The sequence below is a fragment of the Lethenteron reissneri genome, chromosome 24 (assembly GCF_015708825.2).
Source record: "Lethenteron reissneri isolate LAM-NWPU_2019-01 chromosome 24, ASM1570882v1, whole genome shotgun sequence".
Classification (NCBI taxonomy): Eukaryota; Metazoa; Chordata; class Hyperoartia; order Petromyzontiformes; family Petromyzontidae; genus Lethenteron; species Lethenteron reissneri.
The window spans coordinates 10357455-10377947 of record NC_083802.1 but is presented as its reverse complement, the minus strand read 5'-3'; the positions used below and the strand labels follow the sequence as shown (position 1 = coordinate 10377947).

At 45.1% G+C, this 20493-nt stretch overlaps 1 protein-coding gene across 1 annotated transcript in view; it reads right to left on the bottom strand.

Moving 5' to 3' along the window:
* The window catches only part of LOC133346571 (uncharacterized), a 45239-nt gene that overhangs the window by 13544 nt on the left and 11202 nt on the right, over positions 1 to 20493 (bottom strand). Inside the window, exons 4-10 of the mRNA XM_061558229.1 lie at positions 19313 to 19458; positions 17311 to 17374; positions 15385 to 15493; positions 13798 to 13925; positions 9375 to 9498; positions 6713 to 6796; positions 1193 to 1356 (exon numbers count right to left, since the gene is read on the bottom strand). Coding sequence (XP_061414213.1) covers positions 1193 to 1356; positions 6713 to 6796; positions 9375 to 9498; positions 13798 to 13925; positions 15385 to 15493; positions 17311 to 17374; positions 19313 to 19458 — 819 coding nt within the window. The remainder of the gene's footprint in view (positions 1 to 1192; positions 1357 to 6712; positions 6797 to 9374; positions 9499 to 13797; positions 13926 to 15384; positions 15494 to 17310; positions 17375 to 19312; positions 19459 to 20493) is intronic.

The window sequence follows — 20493 nt, the reverse complement described above, 5'->3', positions numbered from 1 at the left end:
GCACAGTGAGATAAGAGAACTGGAGACAACAACAGAGAATCCAGGGCCCCTTGAGTTGTTTGGGGGCCCTACATTCTTGCTCGGTTTGCTTGGGCCTAGCCCCGTCACTGAAGAGGAAGGCCTTCAGCCATGAACACAAATAACAGATGGCACTGATTTCACAATTTCAACGAACCAGACTTGAATCTCGGCGATGGCAGGGATAGTTCTGTTGTGAAATGACAATGGCAGTGGCTTGCTGTGCATTGAAGAAGTTCCAGTAACTGCCGATTTACACATTACACAGGGAACTACGGAGAAAGCGTTGCCATCTTGCCATAGCGCAACTTTACACAACAGTAAATTAAAATAATACCTGTGCCAGTTCCACTAAATTGTAGCCATACACCCCTGTGTGTAATGCTACATTCAAACTTCGGAACGTTAACTTCCGTGAAAATGTCATGGATTGGCAGCTGGTGTGCATTTATGCTTGTCGACGGCAGTTCTTGTCTAATAATTATTGACGTGGTTGGCAGAAGAAGTCACGTAGTATGCATATCAATTGCAGCGTGTGATTATGAATGTCAGTGGCAGTGGTTGTCTTAACAATCATAAAAACAAATCCCTTTTTTATCCAGGAAAGTGAGTCTCAAGAGTCTTGATCAGGAGGGAGCTGCATTTGGATGTTTGGCCAAATTTATAAACAAGTGTTTGGCATGTGGGAGGAAACCAGAGTATCCAGAGATAACTCACGCATATCAGGGGGTAACACTCAGTGCTCCACACAGATAGATTCAAGAATCAATTTCTCTAAGCATATCGTGGTTCTCATCCAATCCAAGCCTCACAATACCTGGAAATCCTAGGCAGTTTCCCATCCAAGTAGTAACCAGGCTCAATTTTGATGAATTGTTGCTACTCAGCGTCGTGATTTGACTCACAAAGAGTCGATTCTTTTTTTTTGTCTCGTTTCCATGGTCTCGTTCACATCATTTCTCCTTTGTCCCATCTCATCTCTGTCAGGTTTGTTCACTCCGCGAGGCTAAACGTAATGCGAGCGTCGCTTGCGGTTGCGTGCAAATACGTGAGCCTCAGTAAATGAACGCGGATGGATAAATCAAAGCGTTTGCTACACCCACAGTTGGACAGGCGGGGAAGCAGGGCAATAGGTGCGATGTGCTGTGCAGGTGAAGGGTGTGGACGGCCCCACCATGACGTGAAGGTCTTCGCCCGTGGGCCCGGCCGCCTCCATGGTCTCCTGTTTGTCCGCCGAGCGCTTGTACAGCACCTTGGTTCCCGTCACCACGTACTCGCCCGGCCAGTCGATCACCCAGTTCCCGTTGATCACGTAACGACGGTGGCCATTCATCAGCGCTGCAGGCCGACAACTTTGCGTTAGGGGCCAAGCATCCAACGCACGGGATTAGAGAACGCACGCAGGCGAGCGACATCATGTTGGCTGTAAAGGGAAGAAAAAATGCATCTGCTCGGGCAGAGCATGTTGCGACAAAGATTGACGGCTGACGGTAGATATGAGGGAAACGTGCATGACAGCACGTCCGCCATGGACATGGAGAGATAAAATCGGCTCGTGCGCAGGAGCTAGATGGATTTTAATGTATGGCAGGTTCTGCTACAGCACTATCCAGCCATATTAATGTGTTCACAATACTTTATCACAGTACCTAACCATTATCTCCATAAGGTCAACACTGCTCTTAAACTCTTATGTTTTTTTCGGCAAAATCACGTAGGTAAAAATATAAAATAATAAACAGAAAAAATAATGAAAATAATATAAATAATAATAGAAATAAAATAATAAATCACGACGTTTCGGAGTCAACACAAGTCTCCGTCATCAGGTGGGACCGTCACAGATAAATTTACTGTATCAAGTGAACATTATCAATGCAACGCTGGGGTATTTTTACTTTAACAACAGGTTCAGTAAAACAAAAAATCATCACGAAATGGGTCAGTATTTAAATTCAAGACCAGTGATGCAGGAACAATTCAATACTGCACTGTATTCTTTTTTTTCAAATGTAAAATTTTATGCTGACTGTGCTCTCGGAATTACGTCAAGAGATGAAGTATCCGTTGGGATCTCACACAGAGCAGTGCAACCCCATTGTGTTAGACAAGGGCCCACATAAGTGGATATCTCAGAGTTATATCCCAACATATCATTGTCAAACATTAAATGTGGTGGTAAGATCAATGTTGAAATAAAGCTTGCTGGCATTTTTCGATAGTGCGTTTTTCCTGTTTTTCAAAAGGGCCTCCTATTGGGCCTTGACAAGATGATACCAAAGAAATATACCTTAACTTTTAACTTCGCAATTGTTGAAGTGCAAATAACGGTCAATTGAAACACAAGTCCCCTTCTGAAAATACCAAAAAGGAAGGAGCGATGATTAAGCTACCACGAGCACCGGGTCTGGAGGAAAGGTGGCTCAAGGAAGCTCCTCTGGAGCAGCGAGCGTGCCTGGACAACGTCAAGATGACCGAGGTGAAGCAGCAACAGGAAGAGCTGAAACCGTCTGATCGTAAACTTCCAAAATAAGGATTGTTTTCTCTCATCTAATTCTCTGCTATACACACATATAATTAGCCTCCTTTCCGGATTATAAAGCACGTTTTGCCCCTGGATTTTACAGAAACAGTTGTGGGTGAATTCAATAATCCGGAATATATATGATCTATCGGAAACATATTTTAACGTACTTTTACACTCCTTAACATACTTTTACACTACTTTTACACTCCTTTACCAGTGGCAAAATATAGTAATAGGTTTTTACCCTTTAAACTAGTACAAAACTGACACCTTTATACAAGGCATCATGTTTGCAATAACCACAACACAAGCAGTCAAAATGCAAACAAAAATAAACAATTCTGATAAGGGTAATGATATGCACTGTCCTTGAAGTTGATTGGTCCACACCCGAGACAGCGTATACAATGTGTTGCTATAGATATATAGCAACACATTGTACACGCTGAGGACGAGAAGCATAATCTTCCAAAAGACATTGATCCCCACTTTAAGGCAGCGCACTAATAATACTATGATGAAATATGCCTCTCTATCGTACCGTATTCAGTCGTAGGCGGAGGATGACGTCTACATTTGGGGGCAGGGGTTCGCTTTGTCCCTCACATTAAGAACTGTGGGTGCGTATAATTAATTTCTTTATATTCTCTATTGAAAATAAATTAATGAAGGTGTCCAGTTTGGAGGGGGGGGGCATTATTTTTTCCAAAACGCCCCCAAGAGTTTGGGGTGCATCTTATAATCTGGAGAATATCCAGAAATGTCCATCTGTCTGTCTGGCCCAGGGACATGCCAGAACCTTGACAGGAGCGTAGTCATTACAACCAGTAAGACCTGATCAACAGCTACGTAGAAAAAAATATATTCCTGCAATTTGATCTGCGGCCAAGTTTACCAGAGAAAAGGTCACCTTACTGGTGTTCATTGGGAATCATTTTATTTTTATTTTATTAGCAGTGAATGTAAAGTGTGGCCAGCAAAGCAACTTTGTAGGAAGTGTCTCTCTCAGGTGACTGCCAGCCCTAATGACTGCGGTCTGAAATATTGTATCAAGGATATTGATCGGCTCTCATGGTCGTGGAATTATTCCAGTTCTTAAATGGTTATATTGTGAGAATACATTGATTGAAATCCTTTTTTCCAGTACACAAATACTCAAATAGGGGGATATTGTAATAAGCTACTTATAAATATGTTCACTATTGTGGTATAACATGAAGCACAGTGTAAACCCCAAATGTAACCAAGCAAAAATAAAATAATCGCTGGACCGGTGCTTAAAAAGGTAAAAGTGCAGCCCTGCAAGTTCTTGCTCTCTCCACTGCCGGCAAAAAGGGCCTCCAATAGCTAGAGATCTCACCCAACAAAACCCTCTATTATAGATTATATTGGTCGCGAAAGCCTACGTGTTAAACCGGCTAGATGGAGCTGTGGAGAAACCCTCTAAGAGGGATTTTGTATTTGGCCTACTTTCCCACGGTGGCCAGGCGAGTATCCCCCACACTTTACCCCACCAACGTGCAACTTGTATTTATGTTGAACTTCTATCGCACCGTACGTAGCCAACCACACTGCTGGTGTTTGTTATGTGAGCAGTTTCTGGACAGAGATGGTGGTGGGAGGGAGGGTGATTTCATAAAAAAAACTTGTCTGTATCAATTCGCAATCCAGTAAATTCTGGATTGTGAATTGCAAAATCCAGAATTAACTAACCATTACACCATGGCAGCATGCCCTTTAAATACAAATTATGTGAAAATAATTGTTTATTCTTCAGCTTGGATCTCGACCAGAAATAAAAAGGCACCAGCCCAAAACAGCCGGCCGTGAATTTTTCTTACGTAAACACAGGCTGGCTCGGAACCCTGCGAAAATTTCAGGTAGGCCTATATATGGGTAAGTGTGGCTGCGGAGAAATTGTCCACGTTAAACACCCCCCCCTCCCTCCAGACCCTACTTCAGTCATAACACAACCTCTCTGGGGGGGGTGGGGGGGAGGCACAATAAATCCTTTAAAAGGTGTCAGCAGCGACACACTCGGCCAATTCCTAACAAAAATCTTTGATGTTGCTCACAGCTGATCAGCCCGAAACGGAGACCAAAACAACTCAACAAAAGAAACCAGCAGCCAGGGATAACCACCTTTGTTTTTTTAACTTACACAACTTATTCTTAAACTCGTACACTCTTCAATGCCCAAATGTTGTGGTTCCTTTCTTTTTGATGTGAATAATCTCAAGGGTTTTGTTGAAGTCGCCACTACCTACCCACAACCACTCGCATAATTTCTACAAAATATACGCGACAAGGCATCGAGGAATGGAGGGATTCACGTGAACATCTTTAAAACCACAGTAAAACAGTGGACGGTCGCGAACATTCGTCAACGGCAGTAGCGGTCGTCCCAAAACTTGAGAGCGGAGCGTTTAGTAATCCTCAACGGCAAACAAACCGCAGACGGTGATATGGCTCATTTCAGAGGATGATCGCCGCACAGTGAGATTGTTTTGTTTTTCTTTCCTTTATTGCTAACTCATCTTCAAAAAATTAAACAAAGTTTCTCAGGCCAAGCAGGAGAGCCCCCTGACAGTTTAAGTTTTTTTTTCTTAACCCGAGCTTTTATCTGTCACACCGTCGCCACGTTCACTGACCATACGCTCAGCGGCCACGGAGGCGATTGCTAAAGGAAGCACTCTACGCTACAAAACGCAACACCAGGTTCGCACGGCAGCCAGATTATATATCGGCCCACAATCGCACACTTTTTAGAGCACTGGATGCGATGGGATCTGGCCCAGAAAGCAGTAAATAATGATAGTCCAATAAGAGCAAACCAATATTTAGGAGGTTTTTTTTCAAACACATGCCAGAAAAGACGTGTTACAAAAATAAATTGAGTAAAAAAACGAAGAAAATTCATGTTAACTTTGAAAGCAAAGCTATTTCTTGCTCCTTGCTATCTACGCTCACCAGCGACGACTACTTCGCACCGATGCTCAGAGTGCACGAACTTGAAATCTGTACGGTATCTGCAGTGTTCTGACGGCTCAGAAAAAAACGCACAACTCTGAATGTCCAGGAGAATGCCACGCACTCTTCTCTTTGTGAGTTTCTTCATCTCCCACACGTGAGCCTTCCTTTTCAAGCCCAGAACCAGCCCCACCTCCCACTCTACACAAATAAACCCAGGAGTTCTCAAACTCCTTTCGTTCCTTCACACCACGATGCCGGCCAACATTGTTTAAAAAAAAATCATCTCAAAGTGTGCCGTGTGTGACGACGATACCGCAGAGCTGATCTCAAGTCTGACCGTGCACTGGTCGACCATGCGGGGAGGAAAATGCGGCACGAGCCTCAGTCGCTCATTCTCTGCTATCAACGAGCCTCAAGGTTCACTTGCACGAGGCTCCTGGCTCGAATATTTGGCCAATTCCTTGCTGAGTATTGTTACTACGTGCTGGTAGGATGCACAGTAAGGGGAGTCAAACTTAAAAATCATTGAAGTTAAGTAGCCAGACCCACTTTCCCCGCTGCCCTCTGGCCCTCGTCATAGTCCACCCTCCCACTTCCTGCGTATTTCAACGAGCCGAATGAAGCAATGTGCTGCTCGTGTTGTGTGAGAGGCTTCAGGAGCGCGGTCGCCATGGCTCCTGGTGCAAGGAAATAATTGGGGCCCACTGTCCACCTCCCTTCCTCTTAATTTCTGTTTACTCATTTAAACTTGTTTACCCATGAGAGCCTCCCTGAGTCTCAAGACTCCTTTGCACGAAGGTCCTAGCAAATTTTCTTAGTAAGGCGGCGATGTTACTACGTGTAATCCCATTGAGTAATTTACAGATTACTTTTCAGCATTGTGATCATTAGCTAATAACAGTTCCATTACATGTTTATTTGCTTTTAAAACATGAAAGGAAATTATGAGGACCAGGAGGAATCCCATACAAAACAGGGAGATATCATACAGACTCTACGCAGAAAGGAGCCCGAGTCAGGAATCGAACCTAGGCCCTTGTTACTGCCCGGGTGCTTGGGCCCTCACTGGTCCCATGGACCACGGCGCAGTTCCCACCGCCTGCACACGCTCGATAGCTACGGTGTACGGTGCGAAAGAAGTTCAACAAACATACACACGTACATACGCCGCCTCCCAACGGAGCTGCCACTCACCCAGGTAGTTGCGACTGTTGTCGCTCACGCGGATGTGGGTGGCACCGGCCGGGATCGTGGCCACCTCGCTGTAGCCGAAGTGGCCTGCGGGGGAGAAGGGACAAGGGACAAGGGCACAGCGGCAGCGCTGTGACACGCCGCGGGATTTGCCCGAACACGCGCCTTAACAACGCCACAAAATGTGCTCTTCGTTTGGGGCCTACGATTGTGATTAGGCAAAATTCGTGAATGTGAATAAAGTCCCGTGAAATATTGGCAAAGGCAACAAGGAACGTGTGAGATTAGGCACTTCTTTTATTTCCCTGCTAAAAATTCAGTAAGTCGGCTTGGGGGGGAAAGGTGTGGAGGTGGAAAGAAACGACCTCCCTGTCTTATTCTGTGACCTCTCCCCAGTCATGACTTTTAATAAAGTTAACGTGCCAAAATCGTAGGATTTGTTAGTGGTACATCTGGAATGTCGTCCTGGTGCCCTGAGTACGATTCCTGGTCGTGGCTAACACAAGTCGCAAGTTTTATCTAAACCGGTCCTTGGCACCTTCCTTCAGTAACCTGCACACCATGCAACAGCAGGCACTTGTAATTTACGTTGAGGCCTTTATCATTCCACTTCTGAATGAAGGCCTCTCCACACCATGCAGTCATGTTTGTTTTTTTATCACCATGCTGGTCAGTGCAGGTTTATCAAGTTTATTTATTAAAACAAGTTTGGAAATATAAAGACCAGGATATAGTCTAATCTCCAAGAATGACCTGAGCCACGAAAATGACAAAAGCAAAAAAAAACTAATAAAATAAAATACAGCAGTGAAGCATACAGGAATCAGAGCAAAAACAACCGTGTCGCATAGAATAATATTGGGTTGGTGAAGGCCGTTGCATCAGTCACAGCAGTTGTTTAACCATACTTCACCCGCCGGTTAGTCGGTTGAAGGGGAAGACCCAGAACCGTTTCAGATATGACTCGCCATTGATGTTTGCATCAGGCGGGAATCGTACTCGGGTGGACAGATGCGTAGCACGTTATGCTCGAGGCACCGTGTCACTGCTCCACAGCGGCTGATGGTCATAATTAATTAACCGTGGGAAATACCACATTTCGCAAAGGTGGTTTTTCAGTATCTGTTGAGAGCATCAGTCTCATCCTTTGGTCCATCACCACTTTTGGATACGGTCGAGTTTGACTTCACTCACACGCAGGGGATTAAACAAAAATATATAAAATAAAAAATTGATGCGGTACATCGCATAATTGTTTTCTTTTTCAGATAACAGCACCGTCTGGAAGGTGCGTGCAAACAGGGTATATCTGATACACGTGGAATAACACGATTGATATCTGTACCTCGTTTGAGGTCACTGGTCACGAGTTTTGCACAGCTAATCGCTAAATTCTGTGCAAATGAACGAACGAACACGGTGGAGAAATTCGCTGTGGGCCACCTTCTGACTTTAGAGGACAGAAGATGAAGCCCACAGCGTTGCGTTAGGCACATGGGAACAAAGAGAGGTTACGCGGCCGTGTCTAGGTTTCCTTTGATGCGTGTAAGACTGTACGGATTTTTCAACATTAAAACGAAAAAAAAATTGCTATGGTTTGGCACAGGGCGCAACTTTTGAAGCTAAGTACAACGTGAGAAAAACAATTTTGTGAGCGCTAAGCTTTTATGTTGGCGATAGAAGATTGTTCTCCAGTTTTGCCTCTTTTCATCTTGTTAAATTAAGTGCCACTCCAGATGGCCCAGAATAATTGTGTCCCAGTCACAGGCTGCATAGCGACGGGGGAAAAAAATCTAGATGCTTAAGTTATTACAATTGGATTACACCTGAGTTTGATTCTTGACCATGGCTCATTTTCATCACCAGTGAGCGATATTTGATAGCAGTTCTGAGACCCGCCTTTACCAACTCACACTGACCAGCGTGGTTAAAAATTATTCAACAACTGCCTTGAACAATATCGGTTGATTTATCACTCTCCACTGACATTTTCTGCGACCAGAAATTGAACTTGGGGCTTCAGGGTGCCACGGTGGTGAGATGTTAACTACCTTGTTGTGGGTTCAATATTCTGAGTTTGCATGTTCTCCCTGTGGTCGCGTGGATTTTTCTCCGGTTCCTCCGGTTTTTCCCTCCACATTTAGGATCATGCGTTTAGAGCATTTGGCTGCTATAATTTTCCACGTGATAAGCTACTTTGTTGAGCTACCATTTGTGGCCAAGTTGCTTCTGAACAAGAGCTATATTGACCAGTGGACCTTACCTGGTAAAATAAAAATAGTTTATATTTTTTTAATATTTTTATTATATATATGTTCGTACTGCAGTGCGCAAACCACTGCGCTACCGCTCCGCCCCCATAGGCATAGTCGTTGTGGCATCGTGAGACAAGAATTTGGGACAACGAGTGCACGCGTGGGTCGCTCACACGCCGTTCAGCCATCACTGCACGTCCACTGCTCTCTCCTCCTGCGTTTCCCTGTCAAGACCCTGAACCACACCCCATGCACCACCACCCCTCCCGGGACCCACCACCCTCCGCACTTCTCACCTTCACGTAGTTTATCTGTGAAAAGTTTTGAGATGCAGTTGCATTTAGACACCATATATATCTGTAAACAATATGGACGTTTGTTGTTGTTGTTGTCAATGTCTGCGCAGTCACCGGTAGAGGGGTGCGACGACATGAAGATGCTCCGGAAGTGCTGGCAGGTATCGTTGTGGCCGCCGCACACGCGGCAGGCATCCTCCTTGGCTCCCGATCCCAGGATGAGGTCACAACCCGCAGCCTGCGCACCGCAAGGCGAACACGCATCCACCGTTGTTGTCGCATTAGAGAGGGCGAGCGCTTGTTAGCAAAGCGTCTATTGAGAAGAGGTCACGTACAATTAGACAAATACGTTGCATGACGATTCGTTAACATCGCTTATGACTCGGCACACCCGCGTGGATTTTTGACGTTGCTAGTAATAACAACATTAATTGATGCTATGTCAATCCACTAGCTGGGTGACGGCCTACCCGTGCCGCAACAAACTGTATGGTTGGCTACGTGCAGTGCGAAAAAAGTTCAACATTCATACATACATCAGTCAGGGAAGTTGTTTTAACTCTACCTCGCCATGCTGGTCAGGATGGTTTGGTGAAGGAGGTTGGGAGGGGGCAGTCCCAGCTCCGGTTGCGGATTTCACTCGCCAATTGCGTTAGCCGTGGCCCGAAATAAAACTCAGGCCACCGGGTTCGTAGTGCGCTAACAACTGTGCCACCGCTCCCCTCGGTCTTAAAAGTATATCCTTCTCAATCCACAGCCTCTGATCGGTGCTATGTACAGGTGGGGATGGAGGCTGACATTTATGGCCAGGATCACCTACTGTTCACAAAGTATTTTAGTGAAATAACGTTAACTGGTTAAGGTGCTCCCACGAAATATGAATATTGTTGACTAAGACGCGGTTTTTGGATAGAGGGCCGTGCAAAAAAAGCGCATCGAACAAGTTTGTTTGGACCTGTCAAGTTATGTGAACAAGTGTTGCCTTGGGAGGCGCATAAACATATCAGGATCACACCGCCCCACCCCCAATAACTTGCTGCACCCCAAGTTGTTGGCATTGGAAAGGGAGTTAAGTGCACGAGGCATGAGAGGATAAACACGGGGTGGCAGCGGGCGAGGGAATCAGTGCCACGAATGTGAATGCCCCCGAGCTGCAGCGCTGGAACGGTTCCCGATTGTGCAAGCTCATGGGGGGGGGGGTGGGGGTGGCTTTATGACGTGACACCAAACACGCGTCCACGTAAACACGCAGTCGGTGCCAAGACAAGGTTACTGAAACCCGCGCGGGGAGCGGTGTCGTCTCAACCGGAGCAATGCTAAAAGCCGCAAACGGCAGTCTGCAGACCACTTCCGCCCTGCGATGCCACGCGCCGGGGAAGTGCACGGCGCGCACGTGCACGTGCACTCGCGCGCGAGCCGCGGATGCACGGACCGCTCGTGCTCGGCGGCGACAAATCGAACGCGCGGATTTGACACGACGCGCGGAGGCCACGCACGCGCGCCTGGGCGCTCGTGCGAACACGAGGCCGCTGGGCTGCGGCGTGCCCTCGAGTGCGACGATGATGACGATGCTGATGACAACAAGCATCCACCACTCCGCCGTTTCCTCCTTGCGCGCATCGCAACCCGTCGACTCGCTTCTCCCTCGCAGGAACGCTGTCGATTTTGAGACATTTAAAAAAAAATCCCCCATTTACAGCATCGGCGTGACACTGAAGCCCTCCGGGGAGCAGAGGACTCTTGACGCCACACCCCGTAAAGGCACGCGGTCCTCTCTGTCAGTGCTGGAAAGTTTGTTGTCGAATGCCAGATTTCGCATTGGTTTGTGGCCTGCAACCCGCATCCCTGCTGGGAATAAAACCGCGAGCATGCTGTGCCATGGCCTAATTGCCTTCTGACGCGGAACACGTGTTACAGATTTACTGGACAGTGCGCACGTCTATGGGACACTTGTTTTCAATGCGGATGATGGGTAAATATACACGAGTTCATGGGAATCAATTCACGGCTGAATTATTTGCATCGACATGTGCATAGAAAGTTGCTTTTACTAGGTGTGTAGTGGTAAATCGAATCGCTGAATTAGTCTGAAAATTCACGATACATGCGTCCAATCACACGTGTACAAGTCGATTTTTGAATGCAAATGACAAGTTCATCACTTGGGCTAATGGAGCAAACCAAACTGGACGAATGAGCCAGGAAAAGAAAAACAATACAAATGAGGTGGTAAAAAAACAAGATAAATTATTATTATTGAACCAATTCGTGACACTGCCTTGCGACAGCTCTTCCCAAGTACAGCTTGCGTCTGTGGTTGGTCTAGATTTACGTTTTCTGTTATCTTATTCCCCTAATTTGCATGTAATTTGCATAAAAAGCAAATAATCGACTCTCCCATGCATAATTCAATGTACACTGGATCTCTGCCATCTGGTGTCTGCATCTTTCTCTCATCAACAGGGTGACATCAATGCTAATTATGCTCATGATAGAACCTTGCATACACAAGAGTGCACAAACAGTCGGCTCAGTACTGAGTCTGTGGCCACTAGTTGTGTAGATTTAATATTGTGTTGTACCAGTTTAAAAGGTAAAAACCTATTACTATATTTTGCCACTGGTAAAGGAGGTCTCATAGTGTAAATGCTTACCCCGGAGCTCTCAATACTCTGATAGTGCGCTGTTTTTGAGTTGTACGCCTTTTGGCGTCATCTGGTCCAACACCAATGGAGACTAGGCTCTAAGGAAAGCTGTCTCGGGTGTGGACCAATCAACTTCAAGGACAGTGCATATCATTACCATTATCAGAATTGTTTCTTTTTGTTTGCATTTTGACTGCTTGTGTTGTGGTTATTGCAAACATGATGCCTTGTATAAAGGTGTCAGTTTTGTACCAGTTTAAAGGGTAAAAACCTACTACTAGATTTAATATTATTATCATGTAGAACTGTTCTCTTATCCGTGACCAAGTGGGGGTCCAACTTCACAATGTACTCAATGGCCACCGGGAACCATTCGCTATTCAGGCATCCCCAACCTCCACAGCACTCCTATCGGTTTTTGTATTCTTTGTTGTTGCAACTTTCTGACCCGCCCGTACTGGACATCTGTGAAAAAGAGCTTCATGGCTCATTTGATTCCTCCTCCGGTCTAAATAAATATCCTGATTCTGATTTCGACTTTGGCCTCGCGATAGCGCAAAGTGTTGAAAAAGCTTGACACAGCTGGGATTTTCTGGACCAGGGGTGAGAGTCATGTGTGTCCGATGTAATAATAAAAAAAAAATCAAATCTGTCAACCGAATCTGATGTGGAGGCGGCAAAAAGAAACACACACAGAGCCCATGAGCTCTGTCCTACGTCTGTCGAGTTCCGAGCTGAACCCAAATGACAGGCAAGCACAGAAGTAGTCTTACGGTTATACTTGTGAGCAACATCAAAGGCTCCATTCCTGTACGTTAGCGCTTCCACAAGAAATGTACTGACGCAAAATAAACCGCTATTAAAATTGCAAATACACATTCTATGCACACCATGTTGGAGAGGCAAGAACTTCAGAGGAAGAGATCCTGAGTTAGAACCCACGTTCGACTCAAGTAAGCACCTCCCTCGTGGGTCATTAACAGTGGTTATTCTACGGAGATACTGGTCCTTGCCACACCAATGTGGAATTCCTGCTGCCGGGTCAAAATTGTCAATACAGAAATTCACCACCCAATGTAGAGACAGTTTGACTTCATACACAGGACTGTATGAAACTCCCTTCCCCCAGCCATGCATTGTCAACTCCTTGCCGCCGTTCACATAAATTAAAATCGTGTTGTATTGTACATAATCCTACCTGTGCACAGCTTAGAAGTATTATGGCAAGAGGCAGCTGCGCTCACACCTGTCGCACCACGGTGGCGAGATGTTAACTACCTCGCCTGGTGTACAGGAGGTAGTAGGTTCGATCCCGATCCCGACCTTGACACCTATATATTTGTAGTTTGCATGTTCTCCCAGGGGTCGCATGGATTTTTCTTCAGGTTTTTCCCTAATATTTATAAACATGCATTTTAGAGTATTTGGCTATGCTAAACGTCCATATGATAAGCCACTTCGTTAAGCTATCACTTGTGGCCAGGTCGCCTCTCCAAAAAAAGCAAAATAGCTAAGTGGGCCTTACCTGGTAAAGTAAAAAATAGCTATAGTTAGTTATAGTTATAGTCAAATCCAGATTAGTTATAGTTATTAATTGTCCCTTGCTGCATGAATGCCTCCCCCCACACCATGCCAATTATGGGGGATTATTCGGCCATTCTTCACCACGATGGTGAGCGTGGGTTGGTTTTGGAAGGAGGGCTCGGATCGGTTCATATATCACTCGCAACGTGGCCAGGAATCGAACTTGAGCGGTCAGGTTCACGACGCAGCACGCTAACCACCGCGACACTGCAGCACGCCTTTCCTAATGCATTTACAACCTGAGCCGCCGCATGAACTTGCAGAGATGCGTGCACCACCACTACCACGACCACCACGAGAGGACTCACCAGGCACTGACCATTGACGCAAAGTTGGCCCAAGTCCATGCCACAGCGAGTCCCATCGAGCACCCGGCCAAAGTTGTAATAGAAGTTCTGTCCCGTGGCGAGGCAGTTCAGCTCGCACTGGTTTATAGCTGCAAAGGGGGCAAGACAACATTGTTGTTCGTGAAATGAACGGTCAGTGTTGGCTCTTTTACGTATTTTTTATTGTATGTGCTCTTTGCAGAGCTTTGTCAATCCCCTGCTGGATTAAGTTCTCCCCAGGCCACGTCGGTCATGGGGGTTGGACCGACAATTCTTCAGGGACCAGTTCAAATATCGCTCACCGCTGATGTAAGCCGTGGTCAGGAATTGAACACAGATTGCCAAGCTGCACCATTTATAAAATAGAATCAAAATAGAATCAAAAACACATGCCTGTAAACCGCATGCATTGGAATGGCCTTGTTGTCTAATGTCTGCCCATTGCTACGTAGCATATGTACTTGTAAGTTCGTTGAATGACTTTTTGAAATTTGTAATGGAACATTAAATGTATTACATAGCTTTAAGCTGAATGCAGATTCTAAGCTTCTGAACAAAGAGCCAATGTCCTGTGTTTTGGCAGGGGCAATTCTGCATGAATACCAGGGGCAAGCACCGTGAAATGTAGTGGCATATTTAACAAGTGGAAATACGTAATGCTCTCAGCTTCTACAAAGAATGCTTCATGGAGTAGAGATGGAGATTCAAAATCATAGACCTTGGATTAATTATGAAATGAGCTCCACTTTTGAGACTACATTGACACCCACACGTCTAAATATTCATCAAATTCTCAGAAGGATCCCCTGTATACCCTTTAGCAGGCTATTGGGGCAAGTATTATTTGCGAGTGTCTATTAAGGCCGGTTCGACATAGGAGGGGGTGGCAAGCGCCACCCCGTGCTAGCTTTGATTTCCCAGTGCTGGTTTACCTACCACACCAAGTATTCAGTGAAAGCTGAGTCGATCTAAGGGATGCCCAGGACTAGTTTTTCTCGCTATCCACACTGATGTTGGCTGTGGCTGAAAATTGAATCCGGGTCACCCAGTACAGAAACCACTGCATTACTGTGCCCCAAAAAACTCGCTAACAGAGCTTGGCCGAACAATATAGGCTCTACGGGAGACCTTTGTCCTTGACCAAATTCTTAGAAAATACACGCGCACATGATCCATCATTCGACAAGGAAATACATTTTGTACATATGTAATTTGCGCCATTCTAATATCACAAAGCTGCCATGGTCGCAAAGTTCCGCAAATGGGTATAGACAGCAAGTAGGGGTGAAATGTAAAAATGTGGTTTTAACCAATTTAATAAATATGCGGGTAATTTTTCAACATTTTCCAAATTTGCACCAGGACAGCGGCTCACACACACATGTCTCAATCCTTCTCGAATGATGTCACGGGATCTATAACGTCCGCCATTAAGCGTGTGGTGTGTAGTTTCGTTTCATGCGACCATGGCATGAAGCATGACGGTCGCCATGCTCGTATCGCAAAGCACTGCCACGGTCAGCAAATGGCGCGAGCGCTCGGCCACATCGCCACCCGGCAACAGTTTACCTCCGTGAAAGGGAGTCCACTGAAATATTCCTCCGTGTCCCCGGATTGGGCGGTCGTTGTATAAGGTGCACTGCATTTCCCTGAAATCTACCGAGCCTTGAGGACATTCCTGAAAAAAAGTGATTTTTTTTTCCTATCGTTACCTTGCTCAACTAGTATAGGCATATATATGGAAATATATACAAGCGACACTCCGGTGTGGGTTTCCAGGTCGTACAAAAGTTTTGACTGGATTGAAACGTTGGACATCGTGTAGAACAACACACAGAACGACCAGAAAACACATCGGACAGCTCTACAGCAGGACCGCGAAAACCTACGCAGTTATACAGAGCCTAGTTTAAAATCATTCGATTTGAAGTGAATAACTCACCTGCTGTTTCCATGAATAACTTTAGAATGCCCATTATATTTTTTCCCCAGAATCGAAATTAAAGAAAATTGGAAAATGCTTCCAGGTCACGTGTAATTGAATATTTTCTTTAAAATATATATATCTACAAACCATGGAAACAGCAGCAGGTGACATAATGAATTCTTCACTCAAAATAACATAATTTTTACCTGAATGGGACTCTTGCTGAGGCAATCGCGTGATAAATCATTGTTCAGGTGCCACAACTAAGTTGATCACCCTGCTGGGAATGAAGCCAATGTAAAGCCACCTCCGGCCAATGCCATTACGATTAAACATTCCAGCCGAAAATGCTTTCCGCGGCGCGCCACACTGTTGCACACGGGGCAGCCTCCCAGTGGGCCCTCTCCACCCCCCTCCACCACCCCGTGCCTAAGTCCTCACCACTGGGGGAAATTGCACCCTCTGGGCCAGTGGCAGTTAGAGCCATGATGCCAGAGGCTCGGCCCCTGCGATGACTTTTGCAATTATTTCACGCACTTTGGTTTTAGTGGCATTATATTTTTTTGGGCGGTGATGAAGGAGAAATATTTGTGTTTCTTCCTACATTCAAACTCCACTTAAACGCCCTTCCATTACCTGCCCTTCCTGTTATCTGCCACCCTGAATTGATACATGACAAATTCTATCACCCTTACATGAATTATTCCTTATTGTCCACATGTTATTTCGTGGACAAGAGTCTTCACTTCTTCGTTTGGCTGATGTTGACGCTGGCCCAGATAATCCAAAAGGCATCACTCCATTCTCCACACTTTTCCAGGGAGAGAGGAGGGGTCACCGTATTATCCATTGCTTATCTGCAGGTAACAAACCACTGGCCGTGATCTCCTGGAAGCACCAAATGCATTCCATTATCCGAGCATTAGCTGCTGAAAGCCGCAAAGATAAGAGGAGGAATATCTGTGGAATAATGCTAATAATGTGTAACACGTAGGCTTTTGCGTCCAATATTATCCATATTAGAGGGTTTTTTTGGGTTAGATTGCGTAAATATAAATGTTGTGTCGTTAAACTGGCCACCACGGGTCCACCACAGGGCGAGTTTAACAACATATTTATATATTTATATTGAGAATAGGTTTTCACATTTTTTCTGGTAACAAAATTGGTGTGGACCAATCAGTTTCAAAGAAAATGCATATATTATCAGAGTATGTTTTTTGTTTGCATTCTGACCCCAAGTATTGTGGTTAATGCAGACATGATTCCTTGTAAAAGGTTTCAGTTTGGTGTTTTAACATCTTAACACAACTGTTTTGTTGCCAGAAAAAGGGGAAACCCTATTCTCATATTTTGGTGCTGGCAAAGGAGGTCCCATGATATTTATATTTACACGATCTAACCCAAAAAACCTCTATTATGGACAATGCGAATTATACGATCCATCAAAAGCTTCACCTCCATCACTGCAGTTCATGTGTTTGCTTCTTTATGTATGTATGTTTAACTTATTCACATCGTACGTAGTCAACCGTGCTAAATTCAATATAAAATAATTAGTACCGTACCACCACCATGTTGCAGGCCTGGTACTGGCGCTCGTCCCCCTGACAGGGTTCTGTGTCCGGAAATCTGCGTGGGTTGAAACAAATAGTAATCAAAGCATTGGCAACAGATGATCGGCAAACGCACGTTCACAATCACCACCAGGTCATGTAGACTGTGGAAGCGTTAAGACGGTGACTGCATTCTCAAACAGGCTCTTGGTGGGAATTTTGGAAGAAAAAAAGTCACTGCTAGAAAAGTATAAATTAAATATTGAACCTTTCAAAGCTCTATAATTTACCATTAGACATGCGAATTTAGTACGAAATGTCATCGTTGCTTTGCATTCCAGTTGCTGCATATAAACAAATATGAACATAACTCTGAGGGCCTGGACCTTGCAGAAGTTACTAATGCCTGTTGTTGCTGTCTTGTGATCCAAAGGTAAACATAGTTCAGCACGAACATTGCTCCTTCGATGACTTTAAAGCACCATTAAATCCTCGCAACCGCTTTTGCTAATCAGTTCTGCCAAAAAAAACAGTAAACTGCAAATAGTTCTTATTCGGTATTTAGCTAAATGTCACTCGTGACTTATAAAGTTCTTACAAATAATATTTTTTAAAATATGAATGTAAAATGAATAAACAGGCTACATGCATGAAGGCTACATGTAGTTCACAACTAATGGCATAGTTTATGATGATTTAACATAGAACTTAAATATATTCCAAAATGTTTAACCAACACTAGAGGCACAGAGCAAACATTTGCATTTCTTAGAACTTAATACAACAGGAGTGGACTGTCACTTTTGGGGAAGCAAGTAAAAAACAATTATCCATGCCGATACCTGATATCACTTAAGGTGTTGTTTCTTAGTACAACCTCTGGATTATACTGGTAGGAACGAAGTGGACCAGACCACCAATAGATTATATCGTCCGTCCGTCCGTCCGTCCGTGGGAGGGGTGGTGTTGAGGGTGGTGTTGGAAATGAAAGACTACGAGTCTTTAAATCTCACAGCGTTTCTTGTCAAAACAAACACTTTTAATTAACGTTACACTAGAATACAGTAATTTTTTCTTTAACTCCTCTATACCCGGTCGATATCTCTGTACCGGTACTAAGTATTATACCTACCAGCCCACCCCGCAGGGTCCTGTTGTAAGTGCAAATAATTGCGTGTGTAAATTGCTCACTCTGTGCATATCTGTCAAATGGATTGTGCGAGCTCGATAACGCAACGTTCGTGCTTTTCTCGCTACATCAACACTCAGTGGTGGTTGTGTGCAGTGATAATTGGATAGGCTGCGAGTGGTCATCTGATAGCTACAACTTAAAAACCTGGATTTTAATTTCAGGTGGTGACCCCTCATTTTTATTCAGAATCTCAGCAGCAGGTGCCTCAACACAGACTTTAAACCCCACAAGACACCTGGCTATGACATGTCTGTGGTCTTAACCCTCTCATGCATCATCATGTCCACTGTGGTGGACTGCTATGTTTTATGAGCCTGCTATGAAATTATATTTTATAAAATCGTCAATGCATTTGGGAGAAGTTCCTTCAACTCCAAAAATCACATTAGCTCAAGAAAACATTTATTTTTGCTATTCATAATTAATGAATGAGTGGGTTTAGGATGATGATGACAACATGATGTTGATGAGTATGGCTAACTTGATATAACTACTGCCTGTGCTCCGTTTCTGGTCATCCATCGCCCCTTACTTTGTCCTCATGATACAAACATGTCCATAAAATGATAGCAACATAGTGTACAACAACACAGGGTACTATAACATAGGATTATTATGGATAGGCATATCGTGTATCCGGTACTCTAGTGGTAGTGCCTTACCCCAATGTATGCATGTATGTTGAACTTCTTTCGCACTGTACGTAGCCAACCCTAACTCCAAGCCAGCCGAGTGAAAAATTGACGACGACGCTGCTGCCGATGGCGAGTCTGACATGACTATGGCGCGGGTGGGCGGGGGGCGCGAGCGAGTGTACCGCACCTGGAGGCACACCGCCTGCTCCGGAGGGTGACGCCGCCGCCGCAGGAGAGGGAGCACGGGCTCCAGGCTGACCAGGGCCCCCACTCGCCCACGGAGAGCGCCTGCCGCTTCGGCCGCGACAGCAGCGCCGCCGGCCTGCTGCCAGCCTGCCCGACACAAACGGTGGACGCCACGGAGGCGAGACGTCAATTACCTCACCTGGTATCGATCTCGAGCCTGACGCCTGCTGTACGTGAAGTGTGCATGTTCTTCCCGTGGTCGTGTGGATTTTTCTACGGGTCCTCCGGTTTCTTCCCCTCCACATTTAGAGTCAATGTGCGTTTAGAGCATTTGGCTGCTGTAAATGTTCACCTGCTAAGCCACTTAAGCGTCGAGCTATCATTTGTGGCCAGGTCGCTTCTGAAACAAACGCTGTATAACTAAGTGGGCCTTACCTGGTAAAATAAAAAAAATAGTTATAGTTTTTAAAATGCCACCACCACTCGCAGGAATCACCACCACTACGACTGAACTTATTGAAGGGCTATTTCAGCTGTTCTCAACCAGCGGGGAGGGGTGGTGGGAATGTGGGAGTAGCACAGGCTGCGGCATGGATACCGTGCAGGAGAAATGTTGAATGTGCGCGGGGAACGTCAGTGCGACAAACCATTGATACACAACATACAATCGATGCCTTATTAACACCGCCTTGACTAGCGGTGTGGACATGTGCCCTCTCTGTGTATTGTAGGCCTTAATAACCTTGCGGATTACTAAGGTCTTGATTCATTTTGAAACATAATCCGTGTCACACACAAGGCTATTGTGAACAATATATCACATAAATAGTGCCCGGGGCCAGTAAGTCATATATAGCCGAATAATTAGGGCAAAGGTAAAATTTTGTTCAATAACAAGTGGATGGAAAAATCACGAAACATATTTCTTACGCAAAAATACACTTACGATGTGTTTACATTGGAACGATTTAGTAAATTCAAGCTGATGTTGTAATTTAAATGTTATGTATTGTATTTGGGTTCTAATCTTCTCCGGCCTATAAGCCTTGGACTTGAACGTTGTCCTGAGCACCGGTTCCTGGCAGCTGATTTATCTTCCCGTCGAGTGAGATACGGAACCAGACTGAGCCAAGCAAACTGCACATACCTTGAGGGAAGACGGCACTCATAAATCACCCGCAA